Here is a 21,734-nt window from a genome sequence, read left to right on the forward strand (position 1 = left end):
TAATAATCCTAAGTTTCACCAATTGGCCGATAATAATCCAAACTTTAAAAATTCCTTCAAATAATCTCAACTTGTAAAAGTTTGGCCGCCATTGATCCTTTTCAAACATATAAGAATTTGGTCTCCTCAATAGATTCAATTATACCTAGAGACTCCTTAATTGATTTAAGTGCACATATGTTAGAAAAAGATCAATGGCGGCCAAACTTTTATAAGTTGGGATTATTGGAGAGAATTTTTAAAGTTGAGATTATTATCGACCGACCAACTGGTGAAACTTAGGATTGTTAAAATCCGATAACCCATTAATTAAGGGCTTTTTTATTTTATGCTTCACAAATGAGATATTCACTATTCAGAACTTGAAATATGAATGTATAATTAAGCAATTTTTATTAAGAGTAAATTACAAAAACCGTCTTTTATGTTTGTATCGGATTGCAAAGTGTCCTTTATTTTCAATGATTACAATAATCGTCCTTAAAGTACATGCCAACTCAAATTTGATCCATTTAAGACTAATGAAATATACCCTTTATCTTTGAATCTCGTATTTTCCAAATCAAGCAAACATGAGGCATGGTATATGCATCGGTCTCTTGGTTAAAACACATGCTGTAATATATTATATATAACTTGATATTAAAAAAGTTATTGTTTTTTTCTTCTAATAATTGCAGTCAAAAGATATGCGCACTAAGCTCATGAATTATTGAAGTCACTATACAGTGTGACCCAATATAATCAAATTAATGTGCTTCCCATTTCTGTTCTCTTTCTCTTATCTTTCTTTCATTGTGCTTTCGTCTTCCCTACTGTGTTGTTTCATCCTATCTTCTTTTCAGATTGATTTAAGTATACTTGCTAGAGTAGTTGAAATGGAAGCAAACATTCATTTGCTCCTTTCATTATTACCAACATCATAACATGACTTCCATAAAAGTGTTTAACCACCTTAAAATTCCCCTTGATGATATTAAGTTGGCAACCAACAACTTCAATGAAACAAACTACATTAGTAGAGGCGGATTCGGGAAGGTTTACAAAGGAGAACTTGTGCATAGTGGAAAATTGGTTATGGTTGCTATCAAGCGCTTGAATCCGGCTCATGGACAAGGTACACCAGAGTTTTGGAAAGAGATCATGATGCTTTCACGATATAAACACAAAAATCTTGTCTCACTCTTAGGCTTTTGTGATGAGGGAAGTGAGAAAATACTTGTGTACGAGTATTTATCCAACAAAAGCCTTGACATGTATCTGAGTGACACTAATCTCTCGTGGATTCAGCGTCTTAAAATATGCATTGGGGCAGCTCGCGGTCTAGAATATCTTCACAATCCTCATGGGACCATGCAACGAGTGTTACACCGTGATATTAAGAGTTCCAACATATTGTTGGATGAGAAATGGAACGCCAAGATTTCAGATTTCGGATTATCTAAATTTGGTCCTGCTAACCAAGAGCATACATTTCTTCTCTCTAATACAGCAGGAACACTCGGATATATTGATCCACTTTACATGGAAATGGGGTTCTTGACAAAAGAATCAGATATCTACTCTTTTGGGGTAGTGTTATTTGAAGTCTTGTGTGGAAGGTCGGGCTTTATCATGAATTACGATGATAGACGAACATTTCTTTGTAATTTGGCGAAAAACTGCTATGAAGAAAAGAAAATAAGTACAATTGTACCTGATTTTCTACGGGAGCAAATAGTACCAAATTGTTTACATACCTACGCCAACATCGCGTATCAATGTCTGCGAAAAAATCGTAACGAACGTCCATCAGGAGCCTACATCATAAGACAACTTGAAAATGCACTTCAGTATCAAGTAAGTTTTATTTCACACTTTAGTAATCGAAATTGCTTTTATTTCAGTATCGTTTTTGAAGTATATTTTCCACATATTTAAGTAAATAACATTTTCCAAAAGTAATAGTGGTTGTGTTCCTAACACCTTTGGTGACTATGATAGTTGGTATATTGAAAAGATACTTTATAATAGAACTTTAATTTGTGAAGTAGGAAAATACAAAAAAATATATTTTAATATTATAGGATTAGTATTTTGAGATGCACTGAATAGCTTTCTGAATCATGTGAATAACCTTTATAGCAAAGTATTTTGTGTGTATACGGTATCAATAATCACATAAAGGATGTTCCATTATTGTGAAAACCGAATTGATATATATTTTTTTTGTTTTATTATAGGTCAAGCCCTCATCAATAGTAAAGTATCCTTCACTCTATGGGAATGAGTACAATCTAAAGAATGGCCGGGCAATTGTTCGGACAGCCACTCATGCTCCAGCCCCAGCTCGTTCTCAGGCTGTATTTGGAGCAAACTCGCTTAGACCTCGAACAAAAACAACTTTCCAGTATTTTGATACCGACCAGAAACAACACAATGTAATAGAGGTTATCAAGATTCAACGTGCATATCGGTGCTACCGAAAAAGAAAACAAATGGCAGCAGCGGCTCTCATACAGTATATTTTTCGTAAATGGAAAGCAAGAATCGATTATAAGAAAAAACGTCAAGAAGTAATCGACGTAAATTCATGTAAGATCTCACATAGTGTATTTATTTGCAAATACCCCATTTGATAACATGATGATGAGGGACTAACATATTTTTGGATTAATTCAATGCAGCCCATCACCACGTTCGCACACAATACGCTAAGATAGAAGTTGCCGACATGAAGAGACCTGTTGCAAATATGGTGAACAACGAACTTAGAAGAAGGCATATTTGTCATCCGAAGTTGCTAACATGCATGTAGAGACCAATCATAAGCCGAAACAATATCACCCATAATTTCAATCAGAAGAAAAACAACTTGTTGCTTATTGCAGGCGTGGTTGCATTTAATTTGCGGTGGGTCTAGCTTGATAACAAAGTTGCACCCATTTTAGCCTTTCTTGTTTTTGAGTAAACTGCCATTTTGGTGCATGAGGTTTGGTCACTTTTTCCGCTTTAATTCAAAACTCAAACCTTTTGAATCTAAGTCACTGTGGTTTTAGTTTTGTTGCCATTTTCATCCAAATGTAAAATCAGCTCAAATTTATCAAATAAAATCCTGGTTTTTGTCCTTTTCCTCAGTTTAATGAAGGGCAAAATGGTCCTTATAATTTATTATAACAAATTATTAATTAAAATAATAAAATTAAATATGTTGTTGTTTGACCTTATAAAAGCAAGACACTTCCCCAAATGCAAACATCATCTTCTCCAAACCCTTTAACTAACAATAACAATAACAATATACCAACCAAATGCTTTGAATCAGAACTTGAACTTGAACGATTTGATATCAATGTAACAGTGAGTTCGAATGGATACAAGTTATTGACTCGATGACACTATAAATATGAAGTGAAGCGTTGCGTCTTGGGACGTGTATGTTCAGTCGCATATTTGAGATCGACACACCGATTCAAAACATAACAAACCTATTGGACTCTACATTTTCGACTCAAATGACTAGTGGCCTACGGCCCAATACGAAACATAACAAATATTTTAAACAATTCAACCCAATAGAAAACTAAACATAATAAACTACTAACGCATAACCCGGAGACTATTTTGATTACTAACGTGTGATCTTATTTTTCTTTCAGTAAAATTTTCTTTTACTGCATGATATCAGGATATTCATTCTTGTTTGATTCTTTCATGTGTTTATTGTCTTCTGATCTTGAATAATTCTTCTTTTCTTCTTTCTTTCTTTCGGTTTGGCGTGTTCGTTTCTTGTTCTTCTTTAATGATTTCCGACGGGTATTGGATTTCCATAAGATCATAATGATATGAGATGGTGATTGGGTTTTCTTCATTTTCCGTATTGCTCCAAGTGATTGTTTAGAGGGTGCTTTCATACTTCAAGATTTTTGAAACATTTTGTTCTTTGATGGTGCGGAACAGGGATTGGTAATTTGAATTCAGTGGCGGACCCTAATTTATTTGTTGTGGGTGCGAATGAGTGGTTCAAGTATATTTTCAAGGGATGCGGTTGGGTTTTTTGCCTTAAATATACACTAATTCTTTTTCAAGGAGTGCGCCCGCCCACCCAGGATTTATACACCTGGGTCCGCCCAATAACCAGAATTTATACAAACATTCTTCTGATTTGAATTGCTGACTATGGAATAAACATTTAGTTGTTGTGAGTTTGATCTTATTTTCTCTGTTTCAAAGTCAGAAGCAGTCAAACAAACCCATTGATTGTTAGACTTCTAATCATTGAATCGGTATTCCGATTTTTATAACGTAAAACAGTGAATCGTTTCAGGGTAATTAATAGTCGGGAATAATTAGCAATTGTTGATGATACAAACAATGATTGACTTCACAGGTTTCTTCTAAGAGCATTTCGCACTGATATCAATTTTATAGAGATTAATGAGATTAGACAGAGAGATTTTGTTGAACAATTTATTAGTTTTAAATGTGTTCAGTGGTCATGAGCCAAACTGGGGGTCTACTTGAACTCTGCTTGCTAAAAACTCTAAAACATACTTGATACCACTTGGGAGTTGGGAATGAGTATACTAACTGTCTAGTTGATTCAAACAAACTGCAATATGTCATGGATCTGTGCTTTTTTTTCTTAGAAAATAGAATGTTGTATGATCTATTACAACCCTAATATATACTCACCGAATAGTTGTGTCGGTTAAGGCATTAACCGTCAATACATAGGATAAAAACTATATAATACAATAATAATTTAACTAAGCTTAGGGTGATAAGTATACTGAAATAATGATTATGCTGCCAAATTTAATTCCTTGAGTATCAGTATTCTGCGTCTAGCTATTTGCGGTTCAAAAAAATTGATTCATGATAAATATATAAAAGTTAACATATAGCTGAGGGTTTGGGGCCAAAATATTAACTAAAGGCAGTGAGCCGAAATATAAATGATACTTAACAGTCGCCAAGGCCAGGGTTAGGGGCAGACCATGGCCAGACTATGGGCAGGTTAAAACCGGGTCAGATACTAGAACCAACCTTTGAGAAAAACGAAAATCAAAATACTAGTAGTAGTGATCTCGTGTTGTGTAGTGTTGAAGCAAGTTACATTACTAAAGCAATGAACTAAATTAAACTGAATACTGAAAGGAATAGAATCTCCAACATAGTGACAAGAAGGAAATTAATACACATCATAGTAGTTAAAATTCCTTGCATGATTCTAAATGATATTGTCAATTGAAACATTACTTTCACAACCATACCCAGGAAGACCGCTTAGAATTTTGGGTTCTGATTGTAAAGCATTCGTTTCTTCGGCTTAAAGATATACCTGGAACCATATATTGAGTGATATACGTCGACCAAAAGAGAATACTGCAGTTTAGCATACAAAATATGTAGGTCCCTCTCGGAGGGAGGATGACGAACCTAAACCTTGTTATACAAACCCACTAGCGAGTGCGGAATCCAAGCTAGCAAGCAAACCGAGATGAAACAAGTATAAACACAAACACACAAAGGTTCACCGATTAACACCACGTGTATTAATACGAATGAAGGTTCCGGTTACAAGCACAATGTTTACAAATCAGTTTTGCAAACTCTCAAGGTGTGTGTGTGTTTCGGACAGAATACTCTCAACTTTCTATCTCTCTATGTGTGCATCTGCCTTCTGTCTAACACACTGCATGGGTATATATATACCCAGCCACAGCAGATCTGATCGAAGGATCCGATAGATGTCACGAAGGATCATCTATCGATGTTAAACCTGTCGAAGGATCAGGGATACTGATCGAAAGATCATCTTTCGATCAGACTTCCATCGAAGGGTTCACTGTGACCTCGAAGGACTATCTATCGAGGTCCATCCATTGAAGGTTCAACTTTCGAGCTCATCGAAGGATCTAACTATCCTTCGATGAGATATCCTTCGAACCAGACATGTTACATTCATAAACAAACTGCTTGGCCAAGTCAAACTAGGAGGATAGTTGACTTGGTCAAACTTACAAGACTAACATAGACATCGTTTTACATCGAGACTGAATACAGACAAAGTACAGACACAAGTGCACCAACAAACTCCCCCTTGGCTGTAGCTTTCTCTCGATCTTCGATGGGTGCAGATATGTCTTGACCTTGATCATCCTTGATCTTCATGTCTTCAAGACTCTGATGTCCTTTCAAGTCTTCAATGTCGGAGGATCTCCAAGGTCTTCACGTCTTGAAAGTAGAGAGTGTATCAACAAACTACCCGTATCATGTAGGAAGTGTGTTGACAAACTCTCTCTTAACATAAGCTCCCCCTTGAGTTATGCTCGTGAAATACTTTATCTTTATGAAGTTAGATCCTTGTGGTGTTGATGATGGCCAGCGGCAACTCGATCATCTTCATTATTTGAGTGCCTTCACGTCGTGTCTTCATTCCGAAGCTTGTCATCGACCATGTTCTCCTTGCCTTTAGAATCTGCACATGCAAGAAATCTAAACGCGTAATGAGAACAACTGCTTGGAATAGTTAGTATAAACAAATGACACACGAATGACCATGTCACAATCAAACACCGTCCGACAGTTTGAAAGTTTAATAAATTTCTCAATTTTAGATTTAACTTTCACAACTTGCAAATTTCGACCGTTTATGAAGATTTAGTCAATTCGGTTTTCGTTCAGGTTTCAGGTAACGAAGACTCGAGCTCCAACATCGTACGATCGAAAATAAAGTAGAAATAAAATCTTTTTGGCTTTTATAAAGTTTATATTAAAACAGATTTTAGGTGTGTTTTAATATTTCGAAAGACAACAATTTTAATATCCTTTGAGTGTTATCAAACGACATCACCGCTAATGTCGTGCTGATATGCACCAAACGACGAAACTGTTTAAAATAAAACAATAAAAGTTAAGCAGTAAATAAATATATACAGACATTCTTTTTGCGAGTTTCGAGGGTAAGAGAATCATATCAGTGTACGGTCATGTCAAAACACTCTTGTTGTTCAGTTAGTTAACATTAAAGTAAGCATCCTATAACAATTATCGGTATTGTTGTCCACTTAAGCTCAACTTATCAGATGTAATCATGGCGAGGGGATACGTTAAGATATGATTTATACTTACCGACCGGTGTTCATCCACATCACGACACATTCCCGTATCAAGGTATGCACGAGAATTCATCTTACCGGTGAGTATACCGATTATCATCTGTTTGACCGTATATGATGTGAGATTCTCACTTATTTTGATTTGAAAACAAGCCCTATGTGATAGAATCACTTATTGATGAGGAACTTGATTTTCATATGCATGAGGGCACAGGAGCAAGTCCGTGAACAGGTCAGTACTTCCGTACAGCAGAGAGACGAACTTGACTCCCGGATAAATGTGATATTTTATCACTTATTTGTTTGGACATGTGATTGTTTATCACTTATTGAGGTCGAATGCAGTATGTAATATGTAATATGTACACGTATGTATAGTATCATGGAAGATCTAGACTTGCGTCCCCGTTATTTTTTTCGGTAAAAGATACAACCATGATACCCAGATGATAAGCAGCATAAAGACCGAATATCTCAGAACCTCGGCAATCTATCAAACGAAATTTCGGTACTACGACCATATGCCAATGAATGGTTCCCACCTGGTCTTCAGTCAATTTAAGTTTATATCACCCTGCACACTTTAAAATGATTGTGAGCCTACCGATACATCTTATATAGAGCTGCTTATCGTTTTTCATTTAAGGTTTAAAGAGGTTTGGATAGACCACTGATGTACTATCATTTTCTCTTTTGCTCGCCAGGAAACTCATTTTTGTTTTTCTATTGTTTTTGTGTTTTTGAAATTTTTCGATGTTTTTGGATTTTCCGATTTTTGGATTTACTCCCCCTAAAATCAATAAACTAAGACAAATTTAAAACACAAAGGTATTTACAAAAATGATTTTCCGATGTTGGTTTACTCTTGCTTGACCTTAATGCCGTTTACCAATAATAAAAAGTCAAATCTTGATTTGTCAAATGCTTTGGTAAAAAGGTCGGCACGTTGGTCATCGGTGTGGACCTTGACGACATTGACGAGTTTCACAAAGAAACAATCACGTGTGAGGTGATATTCGAGATCAATGTGTCAGGTCAAAGAGTGCTGTATGAGATGATAATACTTCATAAAGCAGCTTAAATATCGACAAGCATAGGAGAAAATGGAAATTTAAAAAACCGTATCCTGCAACTGCTTCGTGCATTGCCAGGAATCTGATCACTCTCCCAAACTGGATATCCACTCGGTGTGGACTTCAAAGTCGATTTTGTAGCTACTGAAAAAAAAAATCTCTTCACAGCAACATGATCAAAAACCTTTGGTTCCGGATGGTCTTCCACATTGCACCAGCGAAGGTCTTTGTCTTCCTCTTGAGAAGTAGTGTGTGGTTGTTCAATCCACGCCAAGACATTTGCACATCCGGTGTAGTTCGTTCAACAAACACATTTTCTTCAATCACACCGCGAAGAAATGTACGCTGCACGTTTATCTTGCTGATTGTGAACTTTAGACGTGCTTCTAGTGCGTACATTTTATTCGAATCTTTCCTGAGTACCCGATCAAAAACCATAACGACCAAATTTTGGCACATGCTTCATTTGGTCGAATTTCCCAATTTCCAATTTCTTTTATCAGATATTTCTTCTTTTCTTTTCCTCTCCATCAAAGGCAACAATTTCTTTTGTCGCCTATCTTGTGCAAGGACGCTCCACTTATCAACAATCCTATGACTATCGATAGTTCCTCCTGGAACTTCCTGCACACTCACTCAGAGATTAGTTGGAGAGGGGGACCCAAGCCTTCATAGACTTGGGTTGCCCCTGAGAATCAAGAAATGTAATTTCAATCTCTTGATGATTTGGAAATTTAACGCCTCCCCCTGAACCTTCACCTGTTTTCGGTTTCCAAGCTTGTTTCTGTTTACCAGATTGTGTATTATGTACAATTTCTGGTTTTAAAGATTGTGACAAACTAGGTTTCCTTTTAACAGTTTCCGGTTTTAAAGCCTTTTCCATCACCTTTACATTTTTACGTCGTTGTTTTGTTTCTTGTTCTTTAATAGTGCGTTTATCATGTTTTGGAGAAACAGGACGACGTTGTGAGTGACCTTGTTCAGAGGGGGTTCTTTCAACAAAATTTGGTTTGGGCGAGTTTGTGCAGTCTTTAATGATGTGCCCAAACTTCCCACATTTGAAACAAGTTCTCCTTTCAACAAACTTAGGAGAATTTGATCGACTAGCAGATGTCGAACCTGTAGAACCTGAGGTACTTGCTCTTTCATCACACCCGTTTGTGTGTTGGGTGTAATTGTTATCGCTATTACGTTTCAAAATCTTGACTTGTTGTACAAAATCGGTGTTTGATTTGTTTTCAAAAGTCTCAATTTTGTCCGTACCCTTTGATGCTACAAATTTAACATCCTTGCTTTTCTTCTGATAACGAGCTCCTCTTGTTTCAACCTTAGCCTTTGGCTTTGGAGCTCGTTGTTGTTGTTTACCCTTAAAAGCACTTGGTTGTTGCTTTGTCGGTGATTTCTGATTTCCAAATTGTTTTCTGATTTCAGCCTTTGGAATTGGATCACATTGAGTAACAGTAACTCCAGGGATCGTCTTTCCCAGAAACTTGCTTGTGTTATCTTCAAAAACTTTATCAATCAAGGATGGATTGACATTTTTAATTGGAAAATCATTGTCTGAATAAATTTTAACATCTCCGACCAAAGTGTACAACAAATTATTGCTTTTAACAGCAGACACAATTTCTTTGTCATTCTTGACATCTTTGACAGGATCTATCACTTTCTTGGCAACAGGTTGCACGGCAGGAGTAGGAGGATCACAAAGAATATGATTCTCTATTGGAATTTCTACTCCTTTCGTCTCATCAAGTGATTCATCTTGGTCACTTACATCTGATTCATCATCTGCAGAATCATAGTCCTCAATGGTTGGAGGACTTTGATTTGAAGCACATGATGACTTTTCTTTGTTATCAGATGAGCCCTCCGATGAATTGTCTGGTTTGAACCCTAGGCCAGTAACAAATTCCTCAACATCAAGAGGTACACTGGGTTCATACCGAGGCATTTCCTCTTCATCGGGCATTTTGGTATAGTTGTGTCTCAAAGGGGGTGGACACGCCTTATACCCTACGCCTTTCACATTACCCTTCAGTTTTTGAACGTCTATGATGTGATCGAGCACAAATCGGGAGTTAGAATAACTCTCCAACTTTTGCTTGATAGCATCATGCTCGCATTTGGCAATGGCTAACTCCTTTTTGGTTTCCTCAACAAGATTAATATAATCGTTAATACTAACTTGTTTATGATAAACAACTTTGTTCAATTCGGAAACACTTTTCTTTAGGGTTTCAATTACAGATTTAAAATCCTTTTCGTTTCGAGTTAACACCATGTTTGCCTCTTGGCACTTGGACAGTTCAATAACCAAAATTTGATTGTGACTATGAACCGTTTCAGATTCACGTTTCAATTCATCACATTTAAGTTTCATATCGGCACAATCACTACATATGCTAGGAGTTTTAGCTTGAACCTGACTTGTAGAATCTGTGACATTAGCCACAAAGGCAATCTGAGAAGAGAAAGATCCATCTTTAGTGAGAATCTTCTCCATTTCGTTCGATGTAGCATCGGCTTTCTTGATCAAGTCAGATTTTTGACCTTTTGTCTCCTTGGCATCATCCGACAAATTATCAGCTTCAGAATCAGTTCTTTCATTTAAATCTGATTCTTCATCCGAACTGCCACTATATCCTGAACTGTCATCATTTCCCAAAGATTCACCATCATTGACATTCTTGACAATTTCAGCATAGAACGCAGTTCTTGTTTGATCACTGTTTCCCAACTGTATGGCCGGACCACAATCGACATTTGGATCAAATTGAGGCTGTGTTGTGGAAACTTGGGCTTGTAGTTGGGTTTGATTGAACTGTGGACACGGAGAAGAGCTTGTATTGGATACAAACGCCGTTTGAAGCTTCGGTTGCTGAACAGAACTAGAACTAGCTGAAGGACCAAAACCAGGCAAATACATTTCTGTGTTTTGAGTAGGTGTAATCCTTTTAGCTTTTCGAATTTCCTCTTCGTTCTTGTGCTCCAACTTCTGAATGAATTCATAGATATTAACATTGACAACATTTAAAACGCCCGTATGCTTTAAAAGCTCAATGAATGAACTCCACTTTGGAGGTAGAGCATTAGCAAACCGTGCTACCATTTCCTGTTGAGAGACAAGAACACCACCAGAATACATCTCACACATCAAATGATAATAACGAGTAGTTATATCATTTAGGGTTTCATTCTCTAAGAAGTGAAATGATTCAAACTTCTTCTTCAACAAATCATGATGTGTCTTTCTGGTAGCTGCATATCCTTCTCCTCTCGCTTCCACAAGATTCTGTATGTTTTGATTTTGATTCGACAGCAATGCCCATTGACTAGCACTTATTGATGGCTGTGGAAACATACTCTTTGCCCAAGCTGCAGCGGAGGTTAGCTCTTGACTAGATTGTGAGTCAATACTCCAGTCCCAAGGACTTGTACAACTCATTTTGATGAATACCAATTGAAAACCTTCACAAACACAAACTGTTAAATTCAAACAGACAAGAATAAAAAGATCAAGACTTGTTCGAAGGATCAAGACTTGTTCGAATGATCAACAGTGTTCGAACGATCACTGTTGAGTTTCGAGCAAAGACTTCGAAAGACTTCGAAAGATTCACAGTATGAAAGATCCTTATCTTTCGAGCAATTATTTCGAAAGATTCACAATGAACGATCCTTATCTTTCGACTCTGATCTCGAAAGATTCACAATGAAAGATTCTTATCTTTCGAACACTGGTCTCGAAAGATTCACTAATCTCGAAAGATTCACAGTGAAAGATCCTTATCTTTCGAGATAAATCCTTATCTTTCGAAGAGTAACAGTAGCTCGAACGATTGTATCCTTCGAAAAGATTCCAAGAACGAAAGATAATGTTTAGACTTCGAAAGACTACTCGAAAGATGCTTATCTATCGAGCTGTCTTTGATCGAAAGATGGTCTTTCGATGTCGAAGGATATCTTTCGAATGATTCTGACACACTGACACGAAGTTGACGGGTAGGTGGGAAAGGTGATGGGTTGGTGCACAACTTTCGGCAGAAGGTATGTGCAGACACAACTTTTCACCAACTTTGAAAATGTTACCCAAAATGGACAACCCTATCCAGAAAACAGTCACCGGGATAATGACCGGAATTTGGCCGGAAATAACAAAGTTCCTTAAAAACAAGTTTTAAGTTACCCAACCCAACCTTGAACACTCCCGAAAGGTTTAGAACGCGTTTTTATGTTTAAAAATACAAGAAAACCACCAAAAACGGGTGCTAAACCAAGTGTCCAAACACACCAAGAACTTGAACAAACCCGGTTTTAAACAAGGTAAAGAGCCACGGCTCTGATACCACTTGTAGGTCCCTCTCGGAGGATGACGAACCTAAACCTTGTTATACAAACCCACTAGCGAGTGCGGAATCCAAGCTAGCAAGCAAACCGAGATGAAACAAGTATAAACACAAACACACAAAGGTTCACCGATTAACACCACTTGTATTAATACGAATGAAGGTTCCGGTTACAAGCACAATGTTTACAAATTAGTTTTGCAAACTCTCAAGGTGTGTGTGTGTTTCGGACAGAATACTCTCAACTTTCTATCTCTCTATGTGTGCCTCTGCCTTCTGTCTAACACACTGCATGGGTATATATATACCCAGCCACAGCAGATCTGATCGAAGGATCCGATAGATGTCACGAAGGATCATCTATCGATGTTAAACCTGTCGAAGGATCAGGGATACTGATCGAAAGATCATCTTTCGATCAGACTTCCATCGAAGGGTTCACTGTGACCTCGAAGGACTATCTATCGAGGTCCATCCATCGAAGGTTCAACTTTCGAGCTCATCGAAGGATCTAACTATCCTTCGATGAGATATCCTTCGAACCAGACATGTTACATTCATAAACAAACTGCTTGGCCAAGTCAAACTAGGAGGATAGTTGACTTGGTCAAACTTACAAGACTAACATAGACATCGTTTTACATCGAGACTGAATACAGACAAAGTACAGACACAAGTGCACCAACAAAATAACAGGCACAGCAGCCATTGAACTAATAACGATCGGTACCCAGATCAACTTGTTATGATAAAGCCCAAAGAAGCTGAAGCTGAAAGCGATCATCATGGTCATTATAGAGAGAAAAAGCGTTGCTAAACCTATCATAAGTTTTCTGGGTAATGGTTCAAAGAAATCTTGTTCATCATAACGAGAAGTAACGATAGATAAGAACATGAGGATTGATGCTGAAGAGAAGATCAAAGAGATAGCATCTGATATGACAAATGCAATGAAGATCTCTTTGCGGATAAACATAGGGAAACCATTCTTTTGATCATACCCACCCGGAATCGAAAAAGCTACTCCAAATACTATGGTGGCTATGAGAGCAGCAACCACCATGCATTGATTAGTAGTTGCTCTCATCCACTGTTCACCTCTGGAAACTAGTTCTTTGTGATTCTCAGTGAATAACTCACGTGGTGTTTTTCCAGCTGCATTCTTCCTTTCCCTATAAGAAGGAGGGATCATAGACTCAACTTCCTATGTTAAATCAGGATTCCAAGTTAGTAGTATCCTCTTTACAAACAAAAATTTAAATACATAAAGCTTTTAACTTATGATGTTTGTTGTCGTACTAATTCATTCATGTATCCAAAAGATGGAAGCGAGAGAATTACCTTGAACCACAACAATTCCCATTGCATTTGAAAGGCGACACCTGATACAACATGAAGTCGATTTTTTTCTGCATTCTTCCCAACTAAATGCAACATGTTATTTCCTTCTGGATCTTTTAAAGGAGTTATCAGGTCCTTCATAGACCCTATCTCATGTAATAGATTGTAGATACTCTCATGACGATGAGACACAGCAATGTGAAATATGCTTTGGTTATTATCATTTATCTTCCATATGAGATCCGGACACTGACGAATGAGCTCTACCACAAATTTTGTGTTTCCCATCTCTGCAGCAACAAATAGCACCCGGGAAGAGTATGTTCGCTTCGCAATTACGTTTCCCTTTTCGTCTTTCTTCACTGGGTCAGGGGGGCCTCTAAGTTTTTTATCAACATCTTCTTTAGACATTTCCAATATGTTTTTCCAAATTATTTTAAGCAACTGCATGGCTTCACTTTCCCTTTCTTTCACATGTTCTCCGAAACCTATAAACAAAAAAGTGATAGAAAACAAAGTAGAGCATGAGAAAGTCTATGAATGCATAACTACTAGATGTTAAAGTTATAAGAAAATGTAAGAAACTAAAACGAATGTAATATTCCATAAATACACAACGAATGACGTATAATAGATATTAGCTAACGAGTGGAGATACTTACACGACTTTAAGATTCTTGGGAAAAAATGTGGATCTCTGTCAATAAATGCGTAAGGTTTTCGAGCCAAAACTCCAAGAAAATCATCAGTTTGCGCAAGTTTGTGGTCAAGCCCAAGTGCATCATTAGTTTCTGCACGCTTGAGGTCATCTTCCAATATTTTTAGTGCCATATCTACAAAGGATCATCACTTAGTGAGGTAAAAACAATATAATAGATTAAAAAATGATCCATGACTGTATATAAAACGGACCATAAAAACTCAATATGGAAGCCATAGAATTAAAAAAAAAATGTATGGATGTCAACTTTCGTATAGTTATAAACCTTAAAAGAAGAACAAAAAATCTCTCATTATCCACAAAAATAAAATGTGTGGATGTCAACTTTCGTATAGTTATAAACCTTAAAAGAAGAACAAAAAATCTCTCCTATGTAGCACGGAAATGGGTACGGGACTGGGGTACGGGGACGATACGGGTAAGAGGAACGGCAAAACATAAAAATCCTAGATACGGGTACGGCAAAGGTACAACAAAATAAAAAATAAAAAGAATAAAAATATATTACACAAAGTCCAAAATCATAAATCATCATTTGTCATTTTAACATATCTATTCAAGAGACAAACTTGCATTCACCCAAAGCACTTTCACCTTACTTTTTTTGAACATACTTATTTCAACATATCATAATCAAACGGTCACATGATAATTCAATCGTCATTCGAAAATACGTCGCCAGTTAGTCAAAGTGGAAATCTCGTTCAAGTTTATTTTTTTAAAACTTTGGTGTAACACAGGTGGTTCAGAACATGTCTTGGTCCAACAACATGGTGCAGAACTGGGTATTATATGAATTTTTTAAACTATACAGGTTTATGGTGCTTTAGACCGGGTATTTTAAGTTGTTTTTTTAACTGAAAAGGTTTATGGTATTTTAGAACTGGGTATTGGTAAACACCTCAATTTCGTTGATTTTACTTTTTTTTAGGTTAGTATGAAACCACCGATTTTACTTTTTTTCACTTTGATGACTTTGATTTTAGCTGGAGTCAAGGGCGATAAACCCAGAACTACGGTTTGGTAGTCCAGGTGGCGGCAGTGGTGCTTCGCTTCTTGAACAATTGGACTTCATTTTCAGGTTTCAGGGTGGTTCTTCAACTAGCCTCCCATCACCACCGTCTTCTGTTTTCACCAAGACTAGTATGGTTTATTAGTTTAAAATGTATAATTATCATATATATATATATATATATATTTGTAAAATTCCTTTGCATTGGGTCTGTGTTCATGGTTGCTCTGTGTTTGGTTCATATGCATAGTGTATAGGTGTATGGATGGTCTGTGTTTGGGTCTGTGTTCATTGGGTCTATGTTCAAGGTTGGTCTGTGTATGGTTTTGTGTTCATGTTTGGTCAGTGTATGGTTCATAATGTTATATGGGTCATTATGTTGTTGCAATAGGTTGTTTATGCAATGTGTAATGAAGTGTGGAATGACTTATTAAAGTAATGGGTCATTAGGTCATTTGGTCTGTGTTCATTGACTAATTAAAGTTCATAAGCAATGCAATGTGTATGGTCATTATGTTTGACTTATTAAAGTTCATGTGCAATGCAATAAGCATGGTCCTTATGTTTGACTTATTAAAATTCATGTGCAATGCATAGTATGTGTGTGGTTTATTATGTGTATAATGTATAGGTTCATGTGCATTGGGTAAAACTGCAATGTCAAACCAGTTTGACTTATTAAAGTACAACTCCAGTGTCAAACAATGCAATTTGCATTGGGTCATTATGTTCATGAAATGAGTCAAATTGCAATGTCAAACCAGTTTGATTTATTAAAGAAAAACCACAATGCATAGTTTGTATATGGTTAATTATGTGCATAGTGTATAGGTTCATGTGCATTGGATTTATTCATGTGCATAGTGTATAGGTTCATGGTGTGTTGGGTCAAACTACAATGTCAAACAATGCAATTTGCATGGGGTCAATATGTTCATGAAATGAGTCAAATTGCATTGTTAAACCAGTTTGATTTATTAAAGTAAAACCACAATGCATAGTTTGTATATGGTTCATTATGTGCATAGTGTATAGGTTCATGTGCATTGGATTTGTTCATGTACATAGTGTATAGGTTCATGGTGTGTTGGGTCAAACTACAATGTCAAACCAGTTTGACTTATGGAAGTCACTCTGTTGGTGACTAGTTTGACTTATTAAAGTCAAACTTCAATGTCAAACAATGCAATGTGTACGGTTCATGATTCATTATGTGTATTGGTTCATAATGTGTATTGTGTCATAATGAACCAATACAATGTTAAGCAAGTAATTAACTTGGTGTATCAACAGAATGTATCAACAATAGGATGCATGCAATACGAATTTAAGTTTCAAGCAGTACTAAGGGTGTATTAGTAGTTGGGACATTATGTTGTTTGACGTGTTAAAGTCAAACTAGTTTGACAATGTAGCTTGACTCATTGTAACGATAAACACATTTGAGTCATTATGCAGTTTGACGTTGTAATAATACACACATTAGAGTTTTAAACTAAAAAGTTTGACGTGTTAAAGTCAAACTGCAATGTGTGATAGATGTTTGAATCATAACCAGCGGAAGCATTGTTATCATTTGTTGATTTCATGACGATTGTTGGGAATGATTGTAGTAACTGTGGGTAATTTGCAATGGACAATTTGATGTTGGAATTGTCTTGGTAACGAGAATAGTTCCCGCCAAGCCATATATATAATCAGACATGAAGCGGTTATATGTTCTTTCGGTTGAACAAATGGCGGGAATAACTGCCATTTGAATGGGTATCAACCAACCGACACACCGGTTCAATACTCGAGTTACATCGTTACATATTTACATAATAACATAAGTATTACATATCCTAAATAAGAATTATGTTTATAATATTCCTAATACTCTCTCCCCTAAACATGATTCATTTTACGAGAGTATTCAAGGACACTTGCATTAGCTTCATTCACGGCTGCCCTCGCTCTGTTGAAATCGAAGGTCCTTCTGATCCGCCTCCGTTTAATCTCATTCCATCCATTGTCAGTGAACAATGCGTAGTGCTCCATTGGATTTCCAGCAACCTCTTGAACGTCGTCATTTCCTGCATCTTCACCAGCATCTCGTTCGACGTCTGCTCCTTCACTTCGGCTGCCTCTTGGATCCAGCATACCTCCAGGCACTTCCTTTTCATCTGTTACCTTCTTATCATAGACCTTGGATTGAATAGCCTTGAATTTATAGTAATAAACGAGGACATCTAAGTACATCATGTATACCAAACGTATCAGTTCACCATCACTATATTCGAACCCCATCTCTTTGGCTATCATTGGCCAAACATTGTTCTCTGTTACATACCGATATCCCCCTTCTCGTTCTATTATCAGATACACATCTAATAGACATATCCTTCGATTATTTGAGGCATGAGCCGGAACAGGCCTAGTTGTTATCCCCAATTTTTCTGTTATAAACCATTCCACCATCTCTTCAAACTTCGCGTTCAGAATAAACTTGTATTTCCGGACATAGTCATCATTGTCCATCATATCAAGTAATGCCTTACAATCCAGAAAATCCTTGAACTTCATTGTTTGAAGTATCATCATGTTCCAATCTGGTTCGTTAGATGATATTTCAAGTTTACTGAAATAATCATTCAAGTATTTTGTTTTGAACATCATAAACTCTGTTTCCATATCCATCATCTTTCGCTTTTCTACTAAACCCATTTCCTCCTCTTTCGATAAACCAGACTTCACACTTACATTATTATTCAGGGGTACGCTAAATGTTGGAAATAGTTTGCACTTATCACCGGTGAATTTTATAGTAAATCCTTGTGTAATTAATTGATCATAACTTAAGACGTTCCTATCTATGTCTTGTGTAAAGAACACACTTTGAATCCTGATCTTTTCGGCCCCTGAAATAACATGTACCGGTCCTATTCCCCGAATAAAATAAAACTGATTTTCACTCGTTCTGGTTTCGACATCATTCATACATTTAATACGTTTAAACATATTAAGGTTTCCAGAAAAATGATGTTTGAGAGTCTTGCTTACGTACCACATTTCTGACCACAAACCCCCGTCTGTTCCGACTACGAGATACTCCATTATCTGATCCTTTCTTTGGTCATCATCATCTTCATCATCACGTTGTTGTTCCACACCGGTGTTAATGGCGATTCGTATCAACTGAGATTCTTCATCCTCTTCTTTCCTTTTGCAGTTGGAGATTTGGTGGCCTGGAATATTACAATAGTAACATCGCTTCATCAGCCACTTCCGTTCCCGTCTCTCGTCTGCACAGTGTTGACACGGTAATGTTGTGGAAGATGCCCTTAGATCAGAAACTGAGGCTCTGATACCACTTTGATTGATGTTTTAATCATAACCAGCGGAAGCATTGTTATCATTTGTTGATTTCATGACGATTGTTGGGAATGATTGTAGTAACTGTGGGTAATTTGCAATGGACAATTTGATGTTGGAATTGTCTTGGTAACGAGAATAGTTCCCGCCAAGCCATATATATACTCAGACATGAAGCGGTTATATGTTCTTTCGGTTGAACAAATGGCGGGAATAACTACCATTTGAATGGGTATCAACCAACCGACACACCGGTTCAATACTCGAGTTACATCGTTACATATTTACATAATAACATAAATATTACATATCCTAAATAAGAATTATGTTTATAATATTCCTAATAATGTGATGGGTTCGGATTTTTTTAGGGAAAAACAAGTTCAATGTGTGTAAAATCAGTAAAACCATAGGGAGGCATACAACTATTGGGAAATGGTAGTTTAGTCTTTTCACACGTTTTTTAAACTAAAACTAACGGTCCACTGACCGGAGGGAGACATAGAGTGAGATTTTGTAACCAAGGGGAGGTATATTGCAAAAATTTAAAGTTAATGAGGCAATATGCAAGCGCCCTAAGGGAGAGAAATTATAGTTTACTTAAAAATCATTTTGCTTTGAAAAAAAATCATTTTTACATAATTATTTTTTCTTTTTTTTTTCTTATAAACATATGTATAAGCCATTCAATTAAAAAAATTAATTTTGCAAAAAAAATATTTTTTTAATTTTTTTGAACTGTTTCTTTATGTTTTATTCAATTTTTTTTAATTAAAACAACTTCTACATGTGTTTTCATGAAAAAGCTTCGAAAATTATTTGGTAACAATTATCTTTTTACATGTAAAATGAATTATTTATGAGTTTTTACATGGTTCTCTAGTTTCACACATTTTTATAGTTTCCTATTGAACCTCTAAAACAATATATATAGAGTGTGGATCCTACGGAAAGTGTGTTTTTCCTAGAAAGTCTAGGAAGCGATCTGGGTCATCCAATGGGTGTGTTTAATGGTTGAGATCATCTTGGTGGCATTTTGGTAATATGTGTTTGTTAAAAATATGATTATTTAATTAATCAGAGGTAGATATGTCATTTAGCTTGTTTTAAATATGGAAATAATTGTCATTCCATAAACACCCCACATTTCATGCGATTCTCTCTCTCTCTCTCTCTCTTTCTCCCTTTCTCTCTCTCTCTCTCTCTCTCTCTCTCTCTCTCTCTCTCTTCCTTCTATCATTCATGAAGAAACACATCAAGAAAACACATCGTATTAATCTGCTTGCTGTTAAAACACAATGTCAAGAAATCCTCTAGCATTACCAGCATGGATGGTAAAACACAGCGTATGAATCTGTTTGCTGTTAAAACACAACTGTATGAATCTGAATACTAAAACACAACTGTATGAATCTGCTTGCTGTTAAAACACAACTGTATGAATCTGAATGCTAAAACACAACTGTGTGAATCTGTTTGCTGTTAAAACACAACTGTATGAATCTGAATGCTAAAACACAACTGTATGAATCTGCTTGCTGCTAAAACATAACTGTATTAATTTGCTTGCTGTTAAAACACATCGTCAAGAAAATGGAGATGATACAAACAGTATTTGAATGGTGATGATGAACTCGGAGATGGTGGAGATGGAGAAGTGTTTGATGATGACGATGACGAAGACGAAGAAGGAGAAGGTTGCGAATTACAAAAAATCTTGGAGAAACAGTTTCCATAATTATAGGCATTGTTAGGTAATGAGAGATAAAATTCTAAAAATAAAATAAAATGTCAAATTACACAAGTGCCCTTTTAGTTAAAATCTCTCCATGCCACGTGTCACATTCTTATTGGTTCCTAGACTTTCTAGGAAAAACCCGCTTTCTACCCAACTCCTCCTCTATATATATATATATCTATGTGTGTGTCTGTGTGTGTGTGTGTTGGATAGGGATCTTAAGACAAACACATGGTAATTGAGAAACGCGAGAAGCATTCTAGACCACATATTTTCTAACCTAAATTTTATGTTTTAATTGCACACTTCTTAGAGTTTTTTTGTACATATGTATATGTATATTGTCAATTTTTAAACTATACATATATGTATAGTATGAAACATATATGTACAGTACTTATTTTTCAACTATACACACGTATTTTACATAGATGTACAATACTTACGTTTTAATTTTACACACGTATATACATATAGGTTTAGTTAAAGATTGGCAATATACTCATGTGTACATATCAACTATACACATGTGTATAACCATAAAAAAGTTTAAAAAAAAACTGACAGGAAAATCTCTGATTTTTCCAAAAAAAAAAATAATAATAATTTTTTTGCGTTTTTGCTTAGTTATAATGTTAGGTACAGAATGCTTCTCGCATTTGTTAGTTAGCCTAATGTTTCTCTTATAATCCTAACCCTATGTATGTATATGTGTGTGTGTATATATATATATATATATATATTTAATAAAAGGGTAAAATGAGAACCACCTTTAATTATGAGAACCATGAGAAGTAGTCTTTCCAAAGGGTTTTTTCAAAAAAAAAAATCACAAAAATATTTAAAAAAATCACTTATTCCAGCAAAAAGAAAATAATAAATGAAATGTCGCATGCAAAAATTTACATCGGACGTAAAAAAAGTTTACATCGCCGTAAAAAATTTACATTAGGCTTAAACAAAATTTACATCAGGCGTAATTATCGACTCGACAAATTTTTTTGTTTTTTTTATTACAGATGTGTTTATAACATTTTCGTCTA

General features: G+C 36.1%; 2 protein-coding genes across 2 annotated transcripts; one reads left to right on the forward strand and one right to left on the reverse strand.

The window, feature by feature from the left end:
- The first annotated feature begins 777 nt into the window (after positions 1 to 777).
- Positions 778 to 3,108, forward strand: LOC110883806 (receptor-like protein kinase FERONIA). Its single transcript, XM_022131456.1, has 3 exons — positions 778 to 1,839; positions 2,223 to 2,574; positions 2,667 to 3,108. Exons 1-3 carry the CDS (start codon positions 928 to 930, stop codon positions 2,795 to 2,797), a joined length of 1,395 nt encoding a protein of 464 aa, XP_021987148.1. The 5' UTR covers positions 778 to 927; the 3' UTR covers positions 2,798 to 3,108.
- A 10,160-nt stretch (positions 3,109 to 13,268) lies between these two features.
- Positions 13,269 to 14,697, reverse strand: LOC110883813. Its single transcript, XM_035989719.1, has 4 exons — positions 14,529 to 14,697; positions 13,867 to 14,354; positions 13,406 to 13,729; positions 13,269 to 13,295 (listed from the first exon to the last, which is right to left on the reverse strand). Exons 1-4 carry the CDS (start codon positions 14,695 to 14,697, stop codon positions 13,269 to 13,271), a joined length of 1,008 nt encoding a protein of 335 aa, XP_035845612.1.
- Positions 14,698 to 21,734: the final 7,037 nt, after the last annotated feature.

This window comes from Helianthus annuus, chromosome 1, assembly GCF_002127325.2.
Source record: "Helianthus annuus cultivar XRQ/B chromosome 1, HanXRQr2.0-SUNRISE, whole genome shotgun sequence".
NCBI classification, from domain to species: Eukaryota; Viridiplantae; Streptophyta; class Magnoliopsida; order Asterales; family Asteraceae; genus Helianthus; species Helianthus annuus.

Excerpts from the sequence above, each read along its gene's own strand:
- LOC110883806 (XM_022131456.1), top strand. The coding sequence starts at position 928 with ATGACTTCCATAAAAGTGTTTAACCACCTTAAAATTCCCCTTGATGAT. Across the intron at positions 1,840-2,222 it reads AAAATGCACTTCAGTATCAA|GTCAAGCCCTCATCAATAGT; the intron begins GTAAGTTTTATT and ends GTTTTATTATAG. Across the intron at positions 2,575-2,666 it reads AGTAATCGACGTAAATTCAT|CCCATCACCACGTTCGCACA; the intron begins GTAAGATCTCAC and ends AATTCAATGCAG.
- LOC110883813 (XM_035989719.1), bottom strand. The coding sequence starts at position 14,697 with ATGGCACTAAAAATATTGGAAGATGACCTCAAGCGTGCAGAAACTAAT. Across the intron at positions 14,355-14,528 it reads CCCAAGAATCTTAAAGTCGT|GTTTCGGAGAACATGTGAAA; the intron begins GTAAGTATCTCC and ends TTTTGTTTATAG. Across the intron at positions 13,296-13,405 it reads TCCTCATGTTCTTATCTATC|CTTCAGCTTCTTTGGGCTTT; the intron begins GTTACTTCTCGT and ends GATCGCTTTCAG.